Below are 13,891 nucleotides of genomic sequence, written 5' to 3' on the forward strand. Positions count from 1 at the left end.
ATTCTAGTGATCAACCATTTGTATAAATCATGTAAGTATGAATTTGAGCATGAACCAGACAATGTTGCATGTTTTCTGGTTGGTAAGTGTTGCACGCAGTGCAGCTAATGAGGTAAGGAAGGTCATCGCCATGGTAGCCTGGCCTGCTACTGTGCTTATATTGGCTTTCTCACCAGTAAACCCCAGTGACCTCTGACCCCTGACCCCTGGCGAAGTAGGAAGTTGACCTTTGTCCCTTTTATGATACAAGTATTGTTGTCTGAGCCTTAACATATCCAGTCCAAGCACATGATCAGATAAATACCATGAATACTATGGCTAGTCAAATAAGCCAATCTGAAAGCAATATATAAAATGTGAGGAAAGCAACAATGAATATCATTTGAATTGCTAACAATACAATGACAGTTAATTAATGTATAATTATCCATTGTATTGTATTGCTTTACAGGGATTTGTGACACAATAATTACCTGTGTATGTAAGAAATATAACCAAATAGTACCACCAAGTGGTGTATCTATGAACTGCAGTATATACAGGACATATACAGGCAGCTTACTTGGGAAAGTGGAGCAGGCCCAATTGAACACAGAAAACAGAGTGAATGACTCATCATCAGAGATTATCGATATTTATTCTATCCAGGAAGCTCCTTCATTAGGAAATGCGATCCTCTGCCCTTAAATGGCCCCACAGTTTCCATTTCAGATACACTACCTCCTTTTACGCTTCTATCTTGGCAGTTATGGTGATACTGAAATATGAACACCGAAAATGTGATTTGACTGGATATGAAGTAATGTGATACATCCTAATATCTTTTCAGGCTTGGGACTGAATAGGTTAAAGGTGGTTGAATGGCTCACAAGTACACAGAGAAACCCCCTAAGGATTCTGAAGGATTCTAAGCACCTGAAGGATTACGGTGTTACATAGAGATACTGAACATCTGAGAGGGGTGTTAGAATATGTTATACTGTATATTCATCCGTTTAGAGACACAATGTAGAATGCTCCTGAAACTCACTTTGTCCACAACTTTTCTTCCTCTCTTCCACTATCTCTCTCTCTTTTTAATTGTTGTATTTATCTCTCTCCATAAGGGCTCTGGACCAGAGGACTTCAGCCACCTGCCCCCAGAGCAGAGAAGAAAGAAGCTTCAGGCCAAGATAGACGACTTAAACAAGGACATCCAGAAAGAGATGGACCAGAAGTAAGTGTGTGTGTGTGTGTGTGTGTGTGTGTGTGTGTGTGTGTGTGTGTGTGTGTGTGTGTGTGTGTGTGTGTGTGTGTGTGTGTGTGTGTGTGTGTGTGTGTGTGTGTGTGTGTGTCTGCAACATAAGCCTCAGCCATATTTGTATGGAAATGATGTCCTAACTCCTCCATAAAAGCTCCCCCAAGTCTTTACTGTCAGCCAGACTTTTTATGGACCAAAATTTGCCCAGTAAAACTTTGGGATGGATATTAATACTCAGGGGTAGATTTAGGGGAAATGCTGTTGTCTTGATCAGCTTTAGACTAAGCTATCTATTTGTCGGAGCATGTCTTGAGTATTCATGTGTCACTCTCTCTTCCTCTGTCCGTCAGAGATGCCCTAACTAAGATGAAGGGGGTGTATGAGAAGAACCCTCAGATGGGTGACCCTGCCAGTGTGGACCCCCGCCTAGTAGAGATGGCAATGAACATCGAGAAACTGCAGTCCGAGGTGCAGAAATTCGAGGTGAGTCTTGAGTAACTAATCTCGAACTATCCCAGATAGGAATGTACTGTATTTCTAGATGCTGGAGGTACTCAGTGTTGTTAGTAGCATAGTTATCTTGTTTGGCTTTGCTAAGGCAGTACCTCATTAGATCAAACAGTAAAGTGCTCCAGAGTCCTGACTTCTCCTCTTCCTTATTTGGAAATGATGCACTGCCTTGGCGGCCTCTATTTGTTCTGGCTTGGTGTAATAGAGAAAGGAGCCTTAGTAAGAAGGCTATATCTGACTCTGGACTGCACTGCACTAGCAAATCTCATCTCACAATCCTAACGTAAGCGTGTGTGTGTGCGCGCGCGCGTGTGTACCAGGGATGGCTAGCTGAGGTGGAGGGGAGGTTACCATCGAAGAGCGATCCTCCCAGGAGACAGAGTGGTCTGTACGAGACACAGAACAGCAACAGCAGCACGGTTGCCAACAACTGTGCACAGGACAGAGAGAGGTACAGTAAACACACACACACACTCCATTATTCAACACGTTGTAGTTTGTTACTGTAATGTTGTGTTGTGAGGTTGCTATAGTTACTGTGTGTGTGTGTGTTGGTCCTTGAGCAGCCCGGATGGCAGTTACACAGAGGAGCAGAGTTCAGAGACTCAGGTCAAGGTGGCCATAGCCAACACTCCAGAGTTTGATGATGAGTTTGACGATGGGGATGAGGAGACGCTGCCCACTATCGGCACCTGTAAAGCCATCTACCAATTTGAAGGTAATACACCTTTAACAGGTAATACACCAATCAGAGACAACAACACGGGTAATGTGGGCTTGAACATCTATTTGACTATTTGAGAGATATGCAACAATAACACTGTTCCACCTTGTTTTGACACTTTACTGCCTTTCTCTCCCCCCCCCCCCCCCTCTTCTTCTCACTTTCTCTCTTTCTTATTCCACCTATTTTCCTCCTCTTCCCCTCCACTAGGTCATAATGAGGGGACTATATCAGTGACAGAGGGAGAGCTGTTGTATGTGATAGAGGAGGATAAAGGTGATGGCTGGACACGCGTCCGCAGAAACGAAGAGGAGGAAGGCTACGTGCCCACGTCTTATGTCGAGGTCCTTTTGGAAACAAACGCCAAAGGTGCTATGACGTACATTTAACTGAAGGGGTTTTCTTTTGGGGCCGAGGGCATTTTTTTTTTCGTTTTCAGGGGGGGGCGGGGCTCGGGGAGTTGAGTACACTCCTCCCACTCTCTTTACTCTGAATGATGGACCAACCAGAAGTCTCCATGTGCCTCTGTTATGATTACCATGTAGCTGAGATCGGTCCCATGCACTGTGGTGTTGTATGTGATGGGTATCTCAATGCATTTGGGAGACAGGATAGTTTTAAAAGAGGTATTGGCTGTTTTTGGTGTAGGGCGAAGTTATCCCTAGACACTGATCTTGGGTCGTTTTTTTACATTTCCCACAATAATGGTTAAGATCATGATTGGGGGTGGGGAAGCTGATCCTAGATCTGTACTAAGGGGGAAACTTGACCTCGGAGCGTTCTTTTCCCACCGGTTCTGAGAGAATTCTCTCCTCGTTACCTCTTGTTTGCCAGGAGAACTTTCTGTCGTTACTTCCAGTCAACTCGATGGGAATCAGGGCCGGTTGTACGGACGATATCAATGAGTGCTGCTGTCTTTTTTTGTTCTTGACATGCTTGCAGTCATATTTCCCCCAAAATGTTCTTATCACCTGACAAAGGTGTATTTAACATATAGAAACTGGCCTCAAAGGTAGACTAGAGTTGTGGTCAGGATGAAAACCAAAAGGCAAAATGTAAGTGCGTGTGTGTTTGACTACAAATGTTGATGGTCTTAACCACTGAATCATATTCCCACAGAGGCCAGTATCGAGGTGATATTTGGAGAGAACAAAATATTATAATACACTTTTTTTTAGGTTAAACCACGGGATCGTGTGTGTGGGGAAAAAACTGCTTGCTGTCCCCAGTAGTAAAGCATGCTAGATTGTACAATGTAGAAATATGCAAATTATTATTTGATTCTGCTGTAAAAAAAACAACAAAAAAAAACATATGCAATCATATTTTTTTTGTACTGTGACAAATGAATGTACCGAATCACAACGATTCACCCCCATACATAGGACTGCATTATGTAGCTCAGGAGGCTATTATAGTGCTCAGTGAATACTGTTAAAGATGCACGAATGTCACAGACTAAAAGGTCCAAGGAAGGGGCTATTTTTTTTTCTTTCTGGGCCTTTATTTTCCAGAACGGTTGTAGAGGAATTCAGGATTGAGAATGAGCTGTACCATTATTCTCTCCCTCATTCTCGGTGAGAACATTGTGAGAACGGATTTTTTGTTGTTGTGTGGCTGATTGTAACATCGGTGCTTGGTTGCCAGATCATGCATGGGTTTTGATTAGCACCTCGGTGCAGATGAGTCCATTTGAGAAGCATGGTCTGTGCTACAGTATGGTGTTGAAACTGTTTTATGCCACTAAAACATCCAGCCATTTCTCTTTTAAAGATTACTGAAGTGTGCAAACATAGGGCCAAAAGGCATGCTGGAAGAGACTCCAACTTTGTTGTCAAATCTCAAAAAGCTCAACAAATATGCTTCCGCAACTCTTTCTCCTATACCGGTGAAAGTAATCCCGTCTCTGACAGTGCTATTAACACAACCATTTCATCACCCTGCTAAATGGGGGTCCAAATGAAATGTGAGGCATGTTATGGTCATTTTCTCTTTCCCCCCCCCCTTTTTTTTGTGCATGTTACAAGCTTAAGTGTCTCTTTTCGTTTTTGGGAATGATAGATTCACACCAGACTTAACATTTAGAAACAGTATCATAAAAAATATGACTTTTAAGGTACAGTAACTGATATTAACGACAGAGAACAGTATTATTTCCTTTCAAAGGAAATTGCAAAGAATAGTTCTTCTTCCACCTCATTTAGTATGTGAACTACATTTTCTTTCCCTGAGATCTCTCTCTCTAACGTGTTCTTTTTTTTCCTTCATTTTTTGTTTGTTTGTTGTTTTTTTTCTTTCAAATTGCAGATTCCTAAAAGTGTGAGAGGCTGGCTCAGAAATGGCAAGCAGCCTCGGAGACAGAGCAACCACATTCACGTTCCTTTTATTGTCATAGAGTCAGAAAGAGAGAGGGACATGACCGAGACAAAAACGGGAGATCGATAATGATGCATCTCAATTTCCAACCCGATACATACGTAGAGTTCTCTTCTTTTGCAACAGTTTCTGACCAGAAGCAACAATAATAAGCATCACAATTTTGCACCCGTAAATCTTTTAATAGTCCATTACACATTTATAATTTTGCTTCCGTTGTCGCTGCAAAGCTTTGCCTCTCGATGTACTAACTCAGCTTCCGCTACGCGGCGTTACCATGGCGGCTGTTAGCTCTCTCGCCTCAAATCCCAACCCGCTCCCATGCCACCCCTCCCCAAACCCCTTCCTAAAGCACGGCAGGGTGTGGTCAGAGGCAAGACCAGATCCCCCTCATGGAAGGGGGGAAGAAGCAACACAATCTCCCCCCACAAACCCGCTTACACCCCACCCATACCATCTCACCTGACCAGACCATCAGACAGGAAGGCTGGAGAGGAAGCCAAACCGTGTCCCTCCAGTCCACCCTTGCATTCAAACCAATCAGGTGGATACAGTTGCCGTATCTCTCTCTCTCACTCATTGACTCAGAGCCATCATCATAGAAGGAACCGTCCAGATTCAGCATCACTTGGAGAGCCGTGGAGTACCCATGGAAACAACGCAGTCATTCCACTCTCTCAGACCGCAGCTCCATATTTTGCAGGTTTCAAATGGACTAAAACATGGACCGATTGGTCATCTTACTGTATGTGTGTATGAAAAAGCTTCATTTATGGTGTGTGTCTTCTGTGGTGTTTGTCAGTATCATGTACATCCTCCATACGTGACTGGGGAGGGGACAGGACTAGGAGCTCCAGGACCGAGAGGGGTTGGGGTGGGAAAGGGGACAGGTTCACTTTACTTCATCTCACCTGCACTCTCTCCCTACCATACTATCATGTGTTGTTACTGGCATCCACTCAAAGTGGTGGAAAAAGTATCCAATTGTCATACTTGAGTAAAAGTAAAGATACCTTAATAGAAAATTACTAAATTAAAAGTTGAAAGTTAAAAGTTAAGTTAAAAGTAAATGTCATTGCTAAAATATACTTACGTATCAAAAGTTAAAGTACAAATGATTTCACATTCCTTATATTAAGCAAACTAGGAGGCACTATTTTCTTGTTTTTTAAATGAACAGATAGCCAGGGGCACACTCCAACACTCAGGCAACACTCAAACAAATATCAAACGAAGCATTCTTGTTTAATGAGTCCGCCAGATCAGAAGCAGTAAGGATGACCAGGGATGGTCTCTTGATAAGTGAGTGAATTGCAACATTTTCCTGTCCTGCTAAGTATTCAAAATGTAACGAGTACTTTTGGGTGTCAGGTAAAATGTATGGAGTAAAAAGTACACTATTTTCTTTAGGAATGTAGTGAAGTAAATTTTGTCCAAAATATGAATAGTAAATTCAATTACAGATATCCCAAAAAATGACTTAAAAATATTTTTACTTTGAAGTACTATACACCACTGATCTCGTCTGCTCCTCTCTCTGGCCACACCCCTCCCCTCCTCAAACCCCAGATGCTGGTCATTGGCTGCGTTGATGGCCATGTCACAGCTTAGGATGGGGCTCCTCTCGGGCAGTGCGTGCAGTATGCATGCATGCCCTGTCTCCTCTTTGACTCGCCACCCTACAGCTCGGCTCCGGGGGGGGGGGGGGGGGGGGTTTATTTCAGTTAACTCACATTGCCTGTTACGCTTCTTAACCTGTTTGTCACCTTCTGGGTTCTGTGCCTGGGGATCCTCTACTAGCGCTTCCGTATTTTGTTTTGTTGTTGTTTGACTCGTCTCTGAAAGCATGTTCACCTACCTGTGTTTTTTTTAACAGTGAGTGTGTGCTCTCCCTCACAGTAACTCCTCCTGCTCAAAATCTCAGCTAAGAACGTTTTGGATTCCCGAAACTTCTGTTTCTGAATGATTTTATGCAAACAGTACATGGTTATAAAATGTAATTTGTCAATTTGTTATACTGTATGTAATGTTGTTTGCTGACATTGTACATGTTTGAGAAGTGTGTCGAAGGCAAGTGGTCGTTAGCTTCCACTAGCCTCATCCTGTGGATACATACTGTGCTGTGTAACGTCTCCACTGTATATCCTACCCAACAGACAGAATGTCCCCGGAAGAAAACTTGAGGATTAGTTAAATGTCTCATGTAATTTGCATGGTCCACTTACTACTGTATATGGAAGTATTGTAATACTGTGATCCACACACACACTTTCTTTCCCACAAGGTTGTGTGCGACTGAATATGAGACGAGACAGACTTCATTTTGGGCCTTAACTAGTTTAATCCATAGACTTAGATAGACATCGCATCATTGTATCTGTCCCATTATGGCATCTGTGAGGGCATGGGCAGCCCATTGAGGCCATCTCCATTTTGAAGTAGTCAATTTTCTTCTACCATGAGTTGGCAAACAAACTGAAAGGGTGCATATTGCCAGCTGGAGTGTGTATGAACAGGTTTAAACAGGTTTAAAGCCAAAGTTGGCAATTTACTGCCACCTGCAGTTCTGGAATGTTTGCTCATGCATATACTTCATTGGCTGATCCCTCCTGGTGACCTGGATGGAATTATGTGATCCTTCCTTAACCCATAGGAAGTCCCACCCAGTTGACTACTTCAAAATGGTAAAAGTCCTCAATGGCACTGCCCATGATAAAATGGGCTTTTAGGCACTAAAGTCCTCTATCTCTCTCTATGGATTTATCCTACCACTTAGTGTAAAGACAGATGTCATTCTATTATCTGTGGTATGTTGAATAGGTAAAGACGTCTCTTGTTTTCTTTTTTATAAAGGTTTTTTTGGAGGGGGGGGGGGGGGGGGGGTATTTTGTACGTGGCAGTCAAGGTAGATTATCCATAACATCTACAGAGATGATGATGTCCACTGTTTCCCTCTCTCAAAGGCACATACATTTTTTTTTTTTTCATTTTATTTATCATAATTTTTTTACCAATTTTGGGTCGATGAGATTTTAGCTTTTTATTTTGTAGCTAGTTGTTTCTTTAGCTGGAAAACTGTTGCACCTGAACTACAAACCACCTATAATGATGAAACCAGTTGTTTGATCTGCCTGAAGTCACTGCAGACGAAGTAATGAATAACAAATATTTGTTTTGTCTAATGAAGCCGTTAGTGATGGCACTCTATTCCCTATTTCGTGCACTACTTTGACCAGGCTCAAGAGTGTCTTGAAACTTTTTTTTATTACAATATTAGTACTCAAGCAACATTTCAAAGGGCAGCAACTGAAATTGTATCAATGCAAACTGTGTATATTATCATTAGAACAACAAACGAACAGTGATCCATCATCATTTGGAGTCCCCGTTACTTGTCATAATTTAAAAGCAGCGCAAATCTATAAGTTCTTTGGCCGAGGATCAGGTCAGGTCAAAGTCTCCTTTTGCTATTCCCATCCGTCCATCTCTTATTTTGATTATTGTGGATATTGATTTGGCAGTTGTTTTGTTTGTGAGAAGTGAAAAGGCAAAACTGATTCCCATGCAGACCGTCAGAAGGTGCATATCTGTAGTGCGCCGACAGACAGATAGAGCCACTCAGAAGTGAGCCAGTATAGAGTGGAATCTGCTTATCTCCTCTCCTGCTAATACTGGACTCGGATCATCCTAGATCTTCAGCCTGGCCCCAGTGCACCTGTACAGAAGAAATGGCTTGTTGGAATTAGAGAGAATATATATATAAATATATAAATAAATATTGATACAACTAAGACAAAAAAAAAAGGAAATAAACAGTCTATTTTTTAAGGTTTTAACGATTAAAAGGACCTACCGTTACTTTTTTTCTCTCTCGCTTTGCTAAGACTTTGTTTTATTGTTTTTGTTTTGTAAAGTCTGCCAAATGGTGTGTTTCGCACTTTTTTGTTGTTTGTGTTCCATTTGGTATATGCTTGCATTTCGGAGCACTGAATACTTTGTATTGTGTTAACTGTGCCAATTAAATACATGTTGAAAATAACTGGTCTTCGCTGTGGTCCGGAGAACAACACTGCCACATTGTGCAAGGACAATTTGAGGGGGGAAATTCCATTATCCATCATTTGTTGAACTTCTGATGCTCTCCAAGTCTAAGACTGGTGTTCGTTCTGCTGTCAAATAGCCCCACAAATGCTCCTCTTTCCATCATGTTTGGAAATCCTGACTGTCTACCTTTTGTTTCAGTGATTATTAGCAGGCTAATGTTGACACTTTGTCATTTCTGCCCAGTTTAGTAGTTTAGTCATTCAAGTAAGTTTTTTCCAAGAACAAACAACCTGGGTTAGAGGTTAAAATGGAATAAACTTGACTAGAACTGAATACAATTGTGACAATACCAGGTGAATCACCTGAGAATGGGGAGGGTGTTAGCTTACCTCAGCGAGGTCCAGTATAACCACAGGTTGCACAAGTCCACGATCCACCACAGATGACTGATTAAACTCAAGTCACACACTGTCCACTGGGGGAGAACGGGGGAAGGTGGGAAAGGCGAGGAACGTGTTGGTCAGAAGAAAAGTAAAACTATTGACAGTGAAATCGTCAGATGACTGGCGTATTACTTGCCTGGTATCATCACCTGTCGTAGTGAAACCATCTGGGAAAAAAACAGAACCCTACCAGTGAGAAAGATTAGATAACCAATACATGCAGTATAAAGACTTGCATACAATCAAATGTATTTATAAAGCCCTTTTACATCAGTTGTCGGGCACACTTTAAAATACTTGCGTATCAGTGAAGATAAACATTAGAGAAAGAGGAGATGACAACAATGTCGTTACACAAACGGAGCATCCATACACCTACTACATGAAGTAGCAGCAGTTCAGAGCGAGAATAAAACAAGACTACAAGCAAGAAACCGATAGAGAGTTGACGGAGTCGCTGTTCAGGCCTCTGACTGTACCTCCACCTGCCAGCGGTCTAAGCACAGGCCCCAGTCTCTCCAGGGTGAAGTAGGGATGGTTGGACAACTTAGGGTTGGAGAGGCTCTGTCTTGGGGCTTGCCTAAACATCAGACTGTTATCATGGTTACTCCATGGATTTTCTGTCTGACTGAAGTCGCACTAAAAAAGACAGTCTCTACAAGACAGAATGTGGAATAAAATGGTATTTACACTTACTTTACCGGTTGTACATGCTGCTGGTCCTTTTGGCGGTAGGAGTTGGAGATATCCACAGGAAAGTGTTGCTAGGTTCTGTCGCTTGTATTTTCATTCTCTTGGCCCATTGAACATGACGCACAATATGTAAACAATAGTAGAATGTAACCGAATGTAGTATGAGTCGTTATATTTGAGGTGATACACGTATCTGTTATGAGGAGTTGTAGTGTCGTCCAATAATCACTCTATTGCGGCATTCTAGACCTCAGCTGAATCTGGTAATGACTGGTGTGGCTGTTGAACAAGTTGAGGAGACTAAATTACTTGGTGTTACCTTAGATTGTAAACTGTCATGGTCAAAACATAAAGATTCAATGGTTGTAAAGATTTAGGAGAGGTCTGTCTGTAATAAAGAGATGCTCTGCTTTTTTGACACCACACTCCAAAAAGCAAGTCCTGCAGGCTCTAGTCTTCTCTTGATTATTGTCCAGCTGTGTGGTTGAGAGCTGCAAGGAAAGACCGAGTTAAGCTGCAGCTGGCCCAGAACAAAGCGGGACGTCTTTCTCTTCATTGTAGTCAGAGGGCTTTTATACAGTTGAAGTCGGAAGTTTACATACACCTTAGCCAAATACATTTCAACTCAATTACTGACATTTAATCCTAGTAAAAATGCCCTGTCTTAGGTCAGTTAGGATCACCACTTTATTTTAAGAATGTGAAATGTCAGAATAATAGTAGCGAGACTGATTTATTTCATCTTTTATTTCTTTCATCACATTCCAAGTGGGTCAGAAGTTTACATACACTCAATTAGTATTCGGTAGCATTGCCTATAACTTGGGTCAAACGTTTCTATAGGTTTGAAGTCAGGGCTTTGTGATGGCCACTCCAATACCTTGACTTTGTTGTCCTTATTAAGCCATTTTGCTACAACTTTGGAAGTATGCTTTGGGTCATTGTCCATTTGGAAGACCCATTTGCGACCAAGCTTTAACTTCCTGACTGATGTCTTGAGATGTTGCTTCAATACATCCACATAATTTTCCTCCCTCATGATGCCATCTATTTTGAGAAGTGCACCAGTCCCTCCTGCAGCAAAGCACCCCCACAACATGATGCTGCCACCCCCGTGCTTCAACGTTTGGGATGGTGTTCTTCAGCTTGCAAGCCTCCCTCTTTTTCCTCCGATATGTATACCTTTGTACCGGTTTTCTCCAGCATCTTCACAAGGTCCTTTGCTGTTGTTCTGGTATTGATTTGCACTTTTTGCACCAAAGCACGTTCATCTCTTGGAGATAGAGCGTGTCTCCTTCCTGAGCGGTATAACGGCTGCGTGGTCCCATGGTGTTCATACTTGCTTACTATTGTTTGTACAGATGAACATGGTACCATCAGGCATTTGGAAATTGCTCCAAAATATGAACCAGACTTGTGGATGTCTACAATTTTTTTCTGAGGTCTTGTCTGATTTATTTTGATTTTCCCATGATGTCAAGCAAAGAGGCACTGAGATTGAAGGTAGGCCTTGAAATACATCCACAAGGACACCTCCAATTGACTCAACTGATGTCAAATAGCCTATCAGAAGCTTCTAAAGCCATGACATCATTTTCTGGAATTTTCCAAACGGTTTAAAGGCACAGTCAACTTCTTACCCACTGGAATTGTGATAAGTGAAATAATCTGTCTGTAAACATTTGTTGGAAAAATTACTTTTGTCATGCACAAAGTAGACGTCCTAACTGACTTGTCAAAACTATAGTTTGTCAACAAGAAATGTGTGGAGTGGTTGAAAAATGAGTTTTAATGACTTCAACCTTAGTGTATGTAAACTTCCGACTTCAACTGTAAATACTATGCATGCCAGTCTCTCTTGGCTAAGAGTTGAAGAGAGACTGACTGCATCACTTCTTATTTATAAGAAACATTAATGTGTTGAAAATCCCAAATTGTTTACACACTTACCCCACCAGACATGCCACCAGGACCACCAGTCTTTTCACAGTCCCTAAATCCAGAATAAATGCAAGAAAGCGTAGTTTTATATAGAGCCATTATTGCATGGAACTCCATTCCATCTCATATTTCTCAAATAAACAGCAAACCTGGTTTAAACAACAGATAAAGCAACACCTCTCCCCTATTTGACCTAGATAGTTTCTGTATGTATTGATATGTAGGCTACATGTGCCTTAAAAACAATTATGCAGTTCTGTCCTTGTCTATTAATGTTATTTATGTATTATCTAATGTGTCATGTTTTGTGTGGACCACAGGAAGAGTAGCTGCTGCTTTTGCTACAGCTAATGGGGATCCTAATAAAATACAAAATGTACAAAAAAATACCAGTTAGTTGAATATTACATTTTACAATCGAGGTATAGACACGTATAATACCTCATATACCAACGTCTCATATGTAACGCTTCATACTATACACATCATTGCTATCAGCTGAGAGAGGCTGGAGGGGAGAAAACCACAGCGAACTACTACCAAACAACATTGTTAGTCTTCGAGACAAGGGCGAAAGTAGGTAGACAACTAACGAAAATCAGACACCTAGTTGTTTCATAGCGTATCGTTTTGTTTTAAAACGATCTGGCTCCAATTCGAAAATATTTTATTGACTTCCTGGATTGAAAAACGTGGTATCTATAACTCAATGTCATTGGCCCACACTAAAAATATGTAAATAAAATACAATGCATTCTGGGAAGGATATATTAATACAACGAATAAAACGTATATAACCACTGATTTGGATGTTAGAAAATATTACACGTATGGGGACATAATACGTTTTACTGTTATTGTATATTTGCCCAAAATGTCAGATTCAATTTTACTAACCGTGAACGAGAAGTTGATATTCTAGCCGTGGCTTATATAGCGATAATTTCCACATACCTCGTTGTGTTGTATGAAAGGAGAGAAGGTTAGCACTCCCCTTGACAAGGATGGAAGAGGCCCCAGTGGCCTTCAACACACATATGGTTAAGGCATTGCCACTTACTTCGTGGCATCTTCAACCAAGTTTTTAATTGATACATCCCCTTGAAATTGATTTAATTCTCACAGAAATATGTACTTCACACACACACAAAAAGACATGATAAGAATTATGAACCTTTATGCTTACTAGGACTGTTATTTCATTGGCTGCTTTTGGTTTTAAGAATTATCAATTTGCATTAATATTCACAAAATTAAGTTGCTACTCATGCCCCAAAACATAAGAAAACAGATAACAGCACGTAACACTGTACTGCAGATGAGAATGCTTCTTAATTACATACTGAAATCTTTGTGTAGGTTTTTTCAATTTATTTATCCGTTATTTTACCAGGTAAGTTGACTGAGAACACATTCTCATTTGCAGCGACCTGGGGAATAGTTACAGGGGATGAATAAGGCAATTGTAAACTGGGGATTATTAGGTGACCGTGATGGTTTGATGGCCAGATTGGGAATTTAGCCAGGACACCGGGGTTAACACCCCTACTCTTACAATAAGTGCCATGGGATCTTTAATGACAGAGAGTCAGGACACCTGTTTAACGTACCATCCAAAAGGCGGCACCCAATCACTGACCTGGGGAATTGGGATATTTTTTAGACCAGAGGAAAGAGTGCCTCCTACTGGCCCTCCAACACCACTTCCAGCAGCATCTGGTCTCCCATCCAGGAACTGACCAGTACCAACCCTGCTTAGCTTCAGAAGCAAGCCAGCAGTGGTATGCAGGGTGGTTTGCTGCTCGCCAATGACCAGAAGAGACCAGAAGAGGGCAGTCATGTTCTACCAAAGACAGAACAAGATCAATTCCTGCCTCCAACCATATCCCTCATAAAGGTATGCCTGACCAGCGGGTGAAG

The 13,891-nt window shown here is 41.5% G+C and overlaps 1 protein-coding gene and 1 non-coding gene across 19 annotated transcripts in view; both read left to right on the top strand.

Moving 5' to 3' along the window:
* The window catches only part of LOC139388747 (formin-binding protein 1-like), a 103,228-nt gene extending 94,339 nt beyond the window's left edge, over window positions 1-8,889 (top strand). For 4 of the 18 annotated variants that reach the window (XM_071135631.1, XM_071135637.1, XM_071135635.1 and 1 more), the window contains 6 exons: window positions 1,107-1,216; window positions 1,591-1,723; window positions 2,071-2,201; window positions 2,314-2,486; window positions 2,685-2,843; window positions 4,782-8,889. In XM_071135631.1, coding sequence (XP_070991732.1) covers window positions 1,107-1,216; window positions 1,591-1,723; window positions 2,071-2,201; window positions 2,314-2,486; window positions 2,685-2,843; window positions 4,782-4,789 — 714 coding nt within the window. In that variant the 3' untranslated portion in view covers window positions 4,790-8,889. Of the gene's footprint in view, window positions 1-1,106; window positions 1,217-1,590; window positions 1,724-2,070; window positions 2,202-2,313; window positions 2,487-2,684; window positions 2,864-4,781 lie in introns of those variants that run through there. The other 14 variants (XM_071135647.1, XM_071135634.1, XM_071135638.1 and 11 more) reach the window with 6 other exon arrangements.
* Window positions 8,890-12,931: 4,042 nt separating this feature from the next.
* LOC139388823 (U6atac minor spliceosomal RNA) lies at window positions 12,932-13,059 on the top strand. Its single transcript, XR_011629348.1, has one exon. It is a non-coding gene; the product is annotated as a U6atac minor spliceosomal RNA (small nuclear RNA).
* Window positions 13,060-13,891: the final 832 nt, after the last annotated feature.

This window comes from Oncorhynchus clarkii, chromosome 29, assembly GCF_045791955.1.
Source record: "Oncorhynchus clarkii lewisi isolate Uvic-CL-2024 chromosome 29, UVic_Ocla_1.0, whole genome shotgun sequence".
NCBI classification, from domain to species: Eukaryota; Metazoa; Chordata; class Actinopteri; order Salmoniformes; family Salmonidae; genus Oncorhynchus; species Oncorhynchus clarkii.